This window comes from Schistocerca piceifrons, chromosome 5 (assembly GCF_021461385.2).
Source record: "Schistocerca piceifrons isolate TAMUIC-IGC-003096 chromosome 5, iqSchPice1.1, whole genome shotgun sequence".
Taxonomy (NCBI): Eukaryota; Metazoa; Arthropoda; class Insecta; order Orthoptera; family Acrididae; genus Schistocerca; species Schistocerca piceifrons.
Window position 1 is genome coordinate 114,923,887 of NC_060142.1, and position 13,680 is coordinate 114,937,566.

Sequence of the window (13,680 nt, forward strand, 5' to 3'; positions counted from 1 at the left end):
TGTAAACCACACAGTGCTGATACTTGTGAAGTTTTGTGTGTGTGTGTGCCAAATTTTTTTGAACTCAATTCATGCATTTCAAGCAGGAGATCCTGGACATATATACATACGTAAGTACAAACATTTACACAGTCTGCTTTACATATTAGGTCTACAACTTTGGTTACACTGTCTTGCAATAGAGGGCAGTAGTGCCTAGTGGTGCTGCAGGTGGTTGGTTGTGTCATACATAAACTTAGGCTTTTGTAAACATAAAGCCATCAAAATATTAGTTGATTTGTTATTTCATCATAAAGTTATTTCAATTGCATATTTCAGCTTACAAGCTCAGTTCTCATCATTTACACCAACTTTCAATTTTCTGCTTTAACATGAAGAAATCTGGAGCTGAGGCTCATAAAATACTGGGTAAGACCTCCTCTATCTTGCCTTCTATGTGCCATTTCCTTCTACCCCTCTCCCTCCCCACCTACTCCTCCATCCCCTTTCCCTGTCCATCTCCCCTTCTTCCTCTCTCAGTCCATGTCCTCCTCCCCTACTCTCTGCCTTTCTCCTGCTCCTCTCTCTGTCCATGTCCCCTCCCCTTCACTCTGCCTGTCCATCTCTTCCTCTCCCCCTCTCCTCCACTGTCTATTCATCACTTCCCCTATTCATCTTATCTTCCCCTAGCCATGCCCATCTGTACAAGTAGCACCTGCAAAACAGGTTGATAAAGCAGGTTAATACTTCTCCAACACAACATGCCTGTTGTGCACATTAGCCTACAAGTCAGCAGCTGGGAACTGATTCTTGCTCCTGACATGTAGGCTTACCTTCAAAGCATGTCAATAAGGCTGGCCAATATTATGCATCCACAGAATGCATGTCATGCACGTTAACCTATATGTCAGGGGCTGAAAAAACATGTTTTGCTCGTATCTCCGCTGATATTGGAAATAGGAGGTTATCAACATCACAGTGCTGAAACTTGTGAATTTTGCTATTGGTGTGCCAATTTGGTTGAAATCAATCTATTGGTTTTGGAGGAAATCCTGACATACATTCATACATACATACATCCTTGTTTATATTTATAGACAGATAAATAACTAGATATAAATACAGATTTCTAAATTCAGACTATCACTTTCATATATATTTTGAAAGAAGTAACCAATCAACAATATCTGGTTTCAGTTGACTCCACTAAACCGCAGCCTGAGGGAGCTATGTGTCTCTTCACACTGAAAAATCATTCCTATCCTGAATATATTTGCCTTACTGATACTGGAGTGGTGTGTGTTGATGTTCACCCAGACTATCCTAGTATGATTGTAGTTGGACTATATGATGGAAATGTTGCTGTTTACAATGCTAGTGTGTCAGACAAGGAACCAGCAAGGAAGAGTCACTTCAAAGACAAGCATGGAGGTATTGTATGGCAGGCAAGTAATATTTTACATCTGCATTAAACAGAAACTGTAATACCAGTCTATAGGAAACACTGGGGATTTTGGACACATTATTGTGTTCAAAGATATCAAACTTATAACATTCTGTCATCAAATACTCCATTGAAGTTGAAATTATTAGTTACACGGAATCTCACAACAGTGATTCATTATACGACTGCAGTAGATTCTGGAAGTCTGCGCTCCATCTGTTTATGTGTGTGTGTGTGTGTGTGTGTGTGTGTGTGTGTGTGTGTGTGTGTGCACAAGCGCCCACGCATGCACTCTTATGTTTGTGTTTGTTTTCATTTTATGCTCCACAGCTGTTATGTATTGCGGAGACTGATAGTTCTGTCACATATCAGCAAATTCTATGTTATTTACCATTGGTATCCAGTGATCATATGCTAATATGCTGCAGTGCACTGAAACTATTTCACTTAAATTATGACATTTTGTTTCAAATGTGAGCCACGAATTGCATTAAAAGCACACCATTTTTCTTCAAATGAATGCTGGTATACAAATAGAAAAGGCAGAAACATCTTTCATAGCACTCTCACTGCGATACGTAGAAGCCAGTGTTGAGTGCCGAACTGATGATCAGCCGTATTACAATCAACTCAAAAAAGGGATACAACTGTCTGTTTTTGACTGCATGTGCTCTGATTTGACATCATCCTCTAAGGCTATTTTGGTCATAGCACTATGTCAGTATTTTTCTTTGAAAATGTGTGTATAGTATTGTGAAAATGTGGAGTATAAGCAATTTTTGAGGGGCAGTTGATGTATAGGTGACATGACCTAGTGGTGAAGTGCACCAACTGGCAACTAACGTCTACATAGATACTCTGCAAGCCATCGTATGATGTGTGGGGGAAGGTACCCTGCACCTGTACTTCTCATTTCCTTTCCTGTTCCACCCGCAAATAGAGCAAGGGAAAATGACTGTCTTTATGCCTCCATATGAGTCATATTTCTTGTATCTTATCTTTGTGGTTCTTATGTGAAATGTATATTGGTGGTGGTAGAATTGTTTGGCAGTCAGCTTCAAATGCCAGTACTCTCAATTTTCTCAATAGTGTTTCTCAAAAAGAATGTCGCCTTCCCTCCAGGGATTCCCATTTGAGTTCCCAAAGCATCTCTGCAAAATTTACGTGTTGTTTCTGACCTACCGGTAACAAATTTAGCAGCTGCCCTCTGAATTGCTGTGATGTCTTCCTTCAATCCAATCTGGTACCAGTTCTAAAACACTCGAGCAGTTCTCATTCGTGGGTGAGGAAAGTGCATTGTCATGCTTCTGGAAAAATGCAGTCAGACTGCAAAATGAAATATTCACTCTGCAGTGGAGTGTGCATTGATATGAAACTTTCTGGCAGACCAAGAATCATACTCAGGACGTTTGCCTTTCATGGGCAAGAGATCTACCAACTGAGGTACCCAACCACAACTCAGGACCAACCCCCACAGCCTTACTTCCACCTGTATCTTGTCTCCTACCTTCCAAACTTCACAGAAGTTCTCCTATGAAATTTGCAGACTTCCTGGAAGATAGAATACTTTGGAGATATGGCTTAGCCACAGCCTGGAGAGTGTTTCTAGAATGATATTTTCACTCTGCATCAGAGTACTAGTCCTGCAAGTTTCACAGGAGAACTTCTCTGAAGCTTGGAAGGTAGGAGACAAGTTACTGGCAGAAGTAAGGCTGTGAGGATGGGTCCTGAGTCGTTCTTGGCTTACTCAGCTGGTAGAGCAGTTTCCCATGAAAGGCAAGGTCCCAAGTTTGAGTCTTGGTCCAGCACACAGTTTTAATCTGCTTAAAAAATGATTGGGCGCACCATCTTAAAATATTGGTTAAGTGTGATGGACCCATACCAAATAAGACTAACAGGGTATACTGAATGTATAAAAAGAAGAGTGATGCAGATGGTCACAGTTTGTTTGACTCATGGGAAAGTGTCACAGAAATGTCGAAAAATCTGAATTGGCAGGCCCTTGAAGACAGACATAAATTACCCCACAAAGTTTTGTGAACTTGTATTAAGAGAAGAATCCACAGATATTCTCTAGCCCACTACTAGTCACTCCTGTAGAGACCATGAAGACATGATTACACCCATTGCAGTAAATGCAGTGGATTTTAACCAGTCATTCTTCCTGCATGCCATATGCAATTGTAACCAGCAGAAGCCCTAACATATGATACTATACCCCCTTCCATGCATGTCACAGCAGTTTGTAGAGTATGTATGTAGATGTAGATGTAGATTACTGGTTCTGACTTCTGAACAAGTCATCATCAGATGATTTAAATAGGTTATAAGAATACAACTTGGGTTGACCAGACTGAGTCCATACATGCGTTAAGATTACCAGGTAGTACTAAGTAACACTTTATTATAAAAAACAGAAAACAAAGTTATTCACAAACACTGGCATTGGGTATGTAATTCCATTAAATTTGAACACACAAAATTTTAATCTTCTTGATTTTGCAAAAGGAAATTTTGCCTCTGAGATTACTAGTTCACTGATGATAACTGACAACACGGTAATTATTCTAAGTCTTGTCAGACATATATCACTGATAGCAGTTATTAGGTGTTGTGACAAAATCAAAGATCCAGTGGCATACACCATCCCAGGAACACTATGCCCAATTGAGGCTGAGATTGGTGGATGCAATGGCTCAAGCTCCAGCTGCTGGTGGCTCATTTCAGTGCTTGTGGTGATACACCTTGATTTGTGCTGGGGTTGGAACTGGCCACTCTGTGATTGTATGGTCTTGTAAATACAGGCTTGAGTGATTGATATTTGCACAGTTGTAGGGAAGCAGCCTACTCATGCAGTATAAAATTCGCACCAGTCTTTCAATTGTGTGGCAGCCTAGTCCGCTGTAACTAGCTCTGACGTCATAAATGTTGCGCAATACTTTAAAAATCAAGTAAATAACCTGAAACGTTTCTAGCATGTCAGGAGTAATACTAAATTAATATGTGTTGAATGTCAGTTCAATAACTTTAACCATTTTCGAAATTTGGACATTTTTCTGTAAAAATCATTGGCGCAACAGAAAAGAGCTAGAAACTTAAAAATTTATATTTAGATTCCTTTTTCATAATAATTTAGTAGAAACAGTATTCTGGATCTCACAAATTAAAATTTTTGTTGAAATTCATGATTTTCTGGTTTTTGTCTTAGAAATTAAGGAAGCAAGATAGATTAAGTAGGCGAATAAATAAGGCTAGGATGTTTAAATTTAAGTAGAAGGGAGATCTGCTATAATCATAAAGATGTGAGAAGTTTCAATTTAATAACTATAAAACTATAGTGATAGCGTATCTCCAAAGGGCGAGTTCAGAGCTCGTCTACTGCGTGTAGTGTAATTAAATTATTTTTCTCGCCAAAAATAATTGACTTAGCCATGTCAGACTTTTATTATGATTACTTACCTGTGTGCTAATTGCACATTTAAATTGAGAGCTTCATCGGCCATCAGCAAAGGAAGCAATGATTTATTCGATAACTTAAAGTGGTGCATTACTAGCCCAGCGGCTAGTCGGGAGAGCCGATTTGATCAGGCGTTCCCTTAGCCGTCCGCACCTCGGCTTTATATATAAGAACGCTGCGCAAGAAGAAAGGCCCCAGTTCTCTCCAGATGCTGATTAGCTGGGATGCTGGGAGTCGCGTTGCATTGGTATCATTGCTATAAACAGCCTCAGATGTCGTAATAAGTTACTTGGGATACGCGTAACTATGAAATTGTTTTCGAGTGAAGTGTTAATTCTGCGATGACTTTAATGATCTATCTTCAGTTTCAGCGCATTAGACTCTGAACTGCTCTGGTAGTTGGATTGTGTGGATTCTTTTTTTTTTTTTTTGTCTGTGACTTTCAGAATATAGTGAACATTTTAGACAGAATCGTTTTTGATTATTAATCCCAGACAATCTCCTAATTCCTCAGAGCTATAAGCTGTAGCTATAAGTGTATTTCTCAGATGAAGTGGGCACTAGGAATTCTAATTACAGGCTTCACGTTTTGCTAATCACTTTCTGGCTGCCAATATTGTAGTTACAGAGCCAGTGTTGAGAACAGCAAACAACAACACAGCATTAAATAAATAATAGGAACATTTTAAATAAACAATTAATTCCACCCGCTGCCCCACATATGGCGCATCAGCCAGGAAGAACAAACAAAACATTATTATTAACAATTAATTCCACCCGCCACCCCACATATGGTGCATCGGCTGGGAAATGCATCTTTTCTACATTACATTCTACATTTTTATATAAACAATTAATTCCACCCACCACCCCACATATGGTGCATCGGCTGGGAAAAACAAACAAAACATTATTATTAACAATTAATTCCACCCGTCGCCCCACACAGTGTTCCCACAGAAACATGATTGGTGGAGGAAAGTAGTCATGCACATGTAGTGCCACCTTTGGTAACACAAGTACCATGGGAGGTGAAGCTGACTCACACATTTCTGTGATGTCCACCAGAATCCAACTTGAAAACAGACTGGCACATTCTGATTGGCCACTGTTGATCCAGCTTGTGTTGTCAGGCTGATGAGGAATCTGAGCAACAGAGACCTGATGGTCGTATCTGTATGTGGTTAGATGGAGTTGCAGGATACAAGCCCCACCACCAAAAGAATGGAGAGCATTAAAAGATTGTACAGTCATGTTGTGATGGCTATCTCCTCTGATGGTAGTGTTGTGGGTCTCTCAATGTCAGTGTCCACTGAATTGTGGCCTCCATCGTGGCTGTGTCCCTGTCTTTGGGGCTGAGGTCACTCTTCAATGAGGTTCTCACTGTTGCAGTGTTGAAAGAAAATGTGACAGAATCATTGATTGTGATTCTTGAGTCCCTACAGGGATGGAGCTGGAGCTGGTTAATGCATTTTTGTTTTATAGTCTCGTTCTGTAGCTGGAACTCTACCATGGATCGGCCTTGCAGGCTCACAATCTGTGTGTAGGGACCTACCAGTGTTTTCCACTGCTTAACACTGTCATTCAGATGTCCTTATGGAGGCTAAAATGATGAGATTGGTCTATGGCAGTTGGTCATTATGGGTGACGGGCTTTACTATCAATTGCTTGGTCCACTGAGGGTCTTCTGAGAAGCTTCTCAGCTGGACTGACCCAAAATTGAGGTTTGGTTTTATATTAAGTGAGGGAAAGTGTGACAGCATCTACCATACTGCTCTCCTGCTGTAGCTTGGTCATTTGTGTCTTAACAGTTTGCACAAACCCTTCTCCCATACCATTAGAAACAGTATGAAAGGGCACTGTCCACACAAGTTGAATTGCGTTTGTTTCACATGACTATTCAAAGTCCATGGAAGAAAATTTGGAGCCAATGTCCAAAACCTTAATGGAGAAGGTTTGGGCTAGAGCTTGAGTAGTTTTTGTCATGGTTGTGGACCACATGCTTGAGACATATGTAAATTTTGTATATGCTGTCCATGAACCATGGACCTTGCCGTTGGTGGGGAGGCTTGCGTGGCTCAGCGATACAGATGGCCGTACCGTAGGTGCAACCACAACGGAGGGGTATCTGTTGAGAGGCCAGACAAACATGTGGTTCCTGAAGAGGGGCAGCAGCCTTTTCAGTAGTTGCAGGGGCAACAGTCTGGATGATTGACTGATCTGGCCTTGTGACATTAACCAAAACGGCCTTGCTGTGCTGGTACTGCAAATGGCTGAAAGCAAGGGGAAACTACAGCCGTAATTTTTCCCGAGGACATGCAGCTTTACTGTATGATTAAATGATGATGGCGTCCTCTTGGGTAAAATATTCCGGAGGTAAAATAGTCCCCCATTCAGATCTCCGGGCGGGGACTACTCAAGAGAACGTCATTATCAGGAGAAAGAAAACTGGCATTCTACGGATCGGAGCGTGGAATGTCAGATCCCTTAATCGGGCAGGCAGGTTAGAAAATTTAAAAAGGGAAATGGATAGGTTAAAGTTAGATATAGTGGGAATTAGTGAAGTTCGGTGGCAGGAGGAACAAGACTTTTGGTCAGGTGATTACAGGGTTATAAATACAAAATCAAATAGGGGTAATGCAGGAGTAGGTTTAATAATGAATAAAAAAATAGGAGTGGGGGTTAGCTACTACAAACAGCATAGCGAACGCATTATTGTGGCCAAGATAGACACAAAGCCTATGCCTACTACAGTAGTACAAGTTTATATGCCAACTAGCTCTGCAGATGATGAAGAAATAGATGAAATGTATGACGAGATAAAAGAAATTATTCAGGTAGTGAAGGGAGACGAAAATTTAATAGTCATGGGTGACTGGAATTCGTCAGTAGGAAAAGGGAGAGAAGGAAACATAGTAGGTGAATATGGATTGGGGGGAAGGAATGAGAGAGGAAGCCACCTTGTAGAATTTTGCACAGAGCATAACTTAATCATAGCTAACACTTGGTTCAAGAATCATAAAAGAAGGTTGTATACGTGGAAGAAGCCTGGAGATACTAAAAGGTATCAGATAGATTATATAATGGTAAGACAGAGATTTAGGAACCAGGTTTTAAAATGTAAGACATTTCCTGGGGCAGATGTGGATTCTGACCACAATCTATTGGTTATGAACTGCAGATTGAAACTGAAGAAACTGCAAAAAGGTGGGAATTTAAGGAGATGGGACCTGGATAAACTGACTAAACCAGAGGTTGTAGAGAGTTTCAGGGAGAGCATAAGGGAACAATTGACAGGAATGGGGGAAAGAAATACAGTAGAAGAAGAATGGGTAGCTCTGAGGGATGAAGCAGTGAAGGCAGCAGAGGATCAAGTAGGTAAAAAGACGAGGGCTCATAGAAATCCTTGGGTAACAGAAGAAATATTGAATTTAATTGATGAAAGGAGAAAATATAAAAATGCAGTAAATGAAGCAGGCAAAAAGGAATACAAACGTCTCAAAAATGATATCGACAGGAAGTGCAAAATGGCTAAGTAGGGATGGCTAGAGGACAAATGTAAGGATGTAGAGGCTTGTCTCACTAGGGGTAAGATAGATACTGCCTACAGGAAAATTAAAGAGACCTTTGGAGAGAAGAGAACTACTTGTGTGAATATCAAGAGTTCAGATGGCAACCCAGTTCTAAGCAAAGAAGGGAAGGCAGAAAGGTGGAAGGAGTATATAGAGGGTTTATACAAGGGCGATGTACTTGAGGACAATATTATGGAAATGGAAGAGGATGTAGATGAAGACGAAATGGGAGATAAGATACTGCGCGAAGAGTTTGACAGAGCACTGAAAGACCTGAGTCGAAACAAGGCCCCGGGAGTAGACAACATTCCATTAGAACTACTGATGGCCTCGGGAGAGCCAGTCATGACAAGACTCTACCATCTGGTGAGCACGATGTATGAGACAGGCGAAATACCCTCAGACTTCAAGAAGAATATAATACTTCCAATCCCAAAGAAAGCAGGTGTTGACAGATGTGAAAATTACCGAACTATCAGTTTAATAAGTCATAGCTGCAAAATACTAACGAGAATTCTTTACAGACGAATGGAAAAACTGGTAGAAGCCGACCTCGGGGAAGATCAGTTTGGATTCTGTAGAAATGTTGGAACACGTGAGGCAATACTGACCTTACGACTTATCTTAGAAGAAAGATTAAGAAAAGGCAAACCTACGTTTCTAGCATTTGTAGACTTAGAGAAAGCTTTTGACAATGTTAACTGGAATACTCTCTTTCAAATTCTGAAGGTGGCAGGGGTAAAATAAAGGGAGCGAAAGGCTATTTACAATTTCTACAGAAACCAGATGGCAGTTATAAGAGTCGGGGGGCATGAAAGGGAAGCAGTGGTTGGGAAAGGAGTGAGACAGGGTTGTAGCCTTTCCCCGATGTTATTCAATCTGTATATTGAGCAAGCAGTAAAGGAAACAAAAAAAAAAAAATTCGGAGTAGGTATTAAAATTCATGGAGAAGAAGTAAAAACTTTGAGGTTCGCCGATGACATTGTAATTCTGTCAGAGACAGCAAAGGACTTGGAAGAGCAGTTGAACGGAATGGACAATGTCTTGAAAGGAGGATATAAGATGAACATCAACAAAAGCAAAACGAGGATAATGGAATGTAGTCAAATTAAGTCGGGTGATGCTGAGGGAATTAGATTAGGAAATGAGACACTTAAAGTAGTAAAGGAGTTTTGCTATTTAGGGAGTAAAATAACCGATGATGGTCAAAGTAGAGAGGATATAAAATGTAGACTGGCAATGGCAAGGAAATCGTTTCTCAAGAAGAGAAATTTGTTAACATCGAGTATAGATTTAAGTGTCAGGAAGTCGTTTCTGAAAGTATTTGTATGGAGTGAAGCCATGTATGGAAGTGAAACATGGACGATAACTAGTTTGGACAAGAAGAGAATAGAAGCTTTCGAAATGTGGTGCTACAGAAGAATGCTGAAGATAAGGTGGGTAGATCGCGTAACTAATGAGGAGGTATTGAATAGGGTGGGGGAGAAGAGAAGTTTGTGGCACAACTTGACTAGAAGAAGGGATCGGTTGGTAGGACATGTTTTGAGGCATCGAGGGATCACAAATTTAGCATTGGAGGGCACCGTGGAGGGTAAAAATCGTAGAGGGAGACCAAGAGACGAATACAGTAAGCAGATTCAGAAGGATGTAGGTTGCAGTAGGTACTGGGAGATGAAGAAGCTTGCACAGGATAGAGTAGCATGGAGAGCTGCATCAAACCAGTCTCAGGACTGAAGACCACAACAACAACAACATGCTGTTTGCTATGAGGATGAGCCATTGTGTAGACATGAGTAAGTCTTACAAAGTCCAAATGCATTTGTGACCACGGCCCCATAATACGTGGCCACTTGATGTACTTTTTTCTTGAGCCACCTGGTTTTACTGGCAAGGGTGGCATTTGCGAGAGTGCACTGTAATATGTTTATTGATATCTTGCCAATATACAGGGTGATCCATTGATTGTGACCAATATCTCACGAAATAAGCATCAAATGAAAAAACTACAAAGAACGAAACTTGTCTAGCTTGAAGGGGGAAACCAGATGGGACTGTGGTTGGCCCACTAGATGGTGCTGCCGTAGGTGAAACGGATATCAACTGCGTTTTTAAAAATAGGAACCCCCATTTTTTATTACATATTCATGTAGTACGTAAAGAAATATGTATGTTTTAGTTGGACCACTTTTTTCACTTTGCGGTAGATGGCTCACAATTTTAGACGAACAGTTGGTAACAGGTAGGTTTTTAAAATTAAAATACAGAATGTAGGTATGTTTGAACATTTTATTTCGGTTGTTCCAATGTGATACATGTACGTTTGTGAACTTATCATTTCTGAGAATGCATGCCTTTACAGTGTAATTACCTGTAAATACCGCATGAATGCAATAAATGCTCAAAATGATGTCCGTCTACCTCAGTGCATTTGGCAATACGTGTAATTACATTCCTCTCAACAGCGAGTAGTTCGCCTTCCGTAATGTTCGCACATGCATTGACAATGCGCTGATGCATGTTGTCAGGTATTGTCAGTGGATCACGATAGCAAATATCCTTCAACTTTCCCCACAGAAAGAAATCCGGGGTCGTCAGATCCAGTGAACGTGTGGGTCATGGTGTGGTGCTTTGATGACCAATCCACCTGTCATGAAATATGCTATTCAATACCGCTTCAACTGCACGTGAGCTATGCACCGGACGTCCATCATGTTGGAAGTACATCGGCATTCTGTCATGCAGTGAAACATCTTGTAGTAACATCAGTAGAACATTGCGTAGGAAATCAGCATACATTGCACCATTTAGATTGCCATTGATAAAATGGGGGCCAATTATCCTTCCTCCCATAATGCCGCATCATACATTAACCCACCAAGGTCACTGATGTTCCACTTGTCACAGCCATCGTGGATTTTCCGTTGCCCAGTAGTGCATATTATGCCGGTTTACATTACCGCTGTTGGTGAATGATGCTTCGTCGCTAAATAGAATGCTTGCAAAAAATCTGTCATCATCCCATAATTTCTCTTGTGCCCAGTGGCAGAACTGTACATGATGTTCAAAGTCATTGCCATGCAATTCTTGGTGCATAGAAATATGGTACGGGTGCAATTGATGTTGATGTAGCATTCTCAACACCGACATTTTTGAGATTCCCGGTTCTCGCACAATTTGTCTGCTACTGATGTGCAGATTAGCCACGAAAGCAGCTAAAACACCTACTTGGGCATCACCATTTGTTGCAAGTTGTGGTTGATGTTTCACATGTGGCTGATCACTTCCTGTTTCCGTAAATAACGTAGCTATCTAGCGAATGGTCTGGACACTTTGATGATGTCGTCCAGGATACAGAGCAGCATACATAGCATATGCCCATTGGGCATTTTGATCACAATAGCCATACATCAACATAATGTCGACCTTTTCTGCAATTGGTAAACGGTCCATTTTAACACAGGTAATGTATCGCAAAGTAAATACCATCCACGCTGGCGGAATGTTACGTGATACCACGTACTTATACCTTGGTGACTATTACAGTGCCATATATCACAAAGTGAAAAAAGTGGTTCATCTAAAACATTCATATTTCTTTACGTACTACATGAATATGTAATTAAAAAAAAGGGGGGGGGGGTTCCTATTTTAAAAAAACGCAGTTGATATCCACTTGACCTATGGCAGCACCATCTAGCGGGCCAACCATAGCGTCATGTGGTTTCCCTCTTCAAGCTAGACGAGTTTCGTTCTTTGTAGTTTTTTTGTTTGGTGCTTATTTCGTGATATATTTGGCCCGGTCACTATCAATGGACCACCCTGTATATGCCTAGGCCATCAATTTTATCAGGAGAGTGTCCCAGTGTTCTTGATGGAGTATGTCCAGTATATGTTGCTGCATAGTGCTTGTTTTGCCATTTACCCCTGGTGGAGGTTTTTGATTTGATTTATTGCTCATTTAGAGACCTGTTGCCTTACATTTTATGACAGGTCTTCATTTTTACAGCTTTTCATATAGATTACAAAACATATTCCATATTGCAAACAACAATTATTGTTTTCATTAATTTCAGTGAAAGTAATAATAAATTAAAAATACATTAGAAATTGAAAGAAAAAAAACAACAAATCAAATTCAAATTTTAAGAAGATTTGATGATAGGAAAGACTTGGATAGTAAGAGAGAGAGAGAGAGAGAGAGAGAGAGAGAGAGAGAGAGAGAGAGAGAGAGAGAGAGAGCTGTCACTCTATCTGAGCCAACCTGGTTTGAAAGCCTCAGAACTACTTCCAGTCTTGCAGCCCCAGATCACTACAGTTTAATTGAAATATTAATATTTCTAACTCTATTTACAAAAACACTAACTATTAAATGGTTCAAGTGGCTCTGAGCACCATGGGACTTAACATCTGAGGTCATCAGTCCCCTAGAACGTAGAACTACTTAAACCTAACTAACCTAAGGACGCCACACACATCCATGCCCGCGGCAGGATTCCAACCTACGACCATAGCAGTCGCACGGTTCCGGACTGAAGCGCCTAGAACCACATGGCCACTGCGGCCGGCCACTAACTATTATGTACATTGTGGAAAGCACAGTAGTGTGCGAGTGTAAAGTATATTATTTCTTCACTTCCTAAATTATATGTCTTGAATTTTACCTGTTACGTTCCTTGTGCACTAAGTGTTTCATTACAGATGTTTCATCCAAACAGCGGTGTAATGACCACAGCATGGATATGCCTGCTGTTTATACTTAAACTAGAACAGGTTTACAGGGTTGATTGAATTTAACTGTTTATTCTGATACAGTTTAATTATTTTAGATGTTGTGTAAGGTTGTCTGTGGTACATGTTGGTGAAAATGTTTGCTGTTTGAGTGTGTGTGTGTGTGTGTGTGTGTGTGTGTCTTTTGGTACTGCTGTCTGTGTCAGTCCATGAATTGGGAGTGCTGTCTTACATGCTTCGTATGTGTTGCATAACAGCCACATCTGTCTGTATTTGTTATGTGATGTCCTTGAGACAACATCAGTGATTTTATTTACTTTTTCCCACTGTCTCCTATTGCCTGTATCATGTTATTTTTGTACTGCGTTGGTGTCTGGTGTACTGCTCTGTATCGGTGACAGCGAAAAAGTATGTGTTCTGGGGATCCACATGTATAAGCAGCACTCTAGCTGCGACCTGTGCGGTATAAGCGCACAGGGTAAGGGCCGTGACCTGTCAGA

The 13,680-nt window shown here is 40.7% G+C and overlaps 1 protein-coding gene across 1 annotated transcript in view; it reads left to right on the top strand.

The window, feature by feature from the left end:
• Positions 1 to 13,680, top strand: part of LOC124798777 (dynein intermediate chain 2, ciliary-like) — a 247,215-nt gene that overhangs the window by 117,104 nt on the left and 116,431 nt on the right. Inside the window, exon 5 of the mRNA XM_047262307.1 lies at positions 1,177 to 1,424. Within this exon, the coding sequence (XP_047118263.1) occupies positions 1,177 to 1,424 (248 nt within the window). The remainder of the gene's footprint in view (positions 1 to 1,176; positions 1,425 to 13,680) is intronic.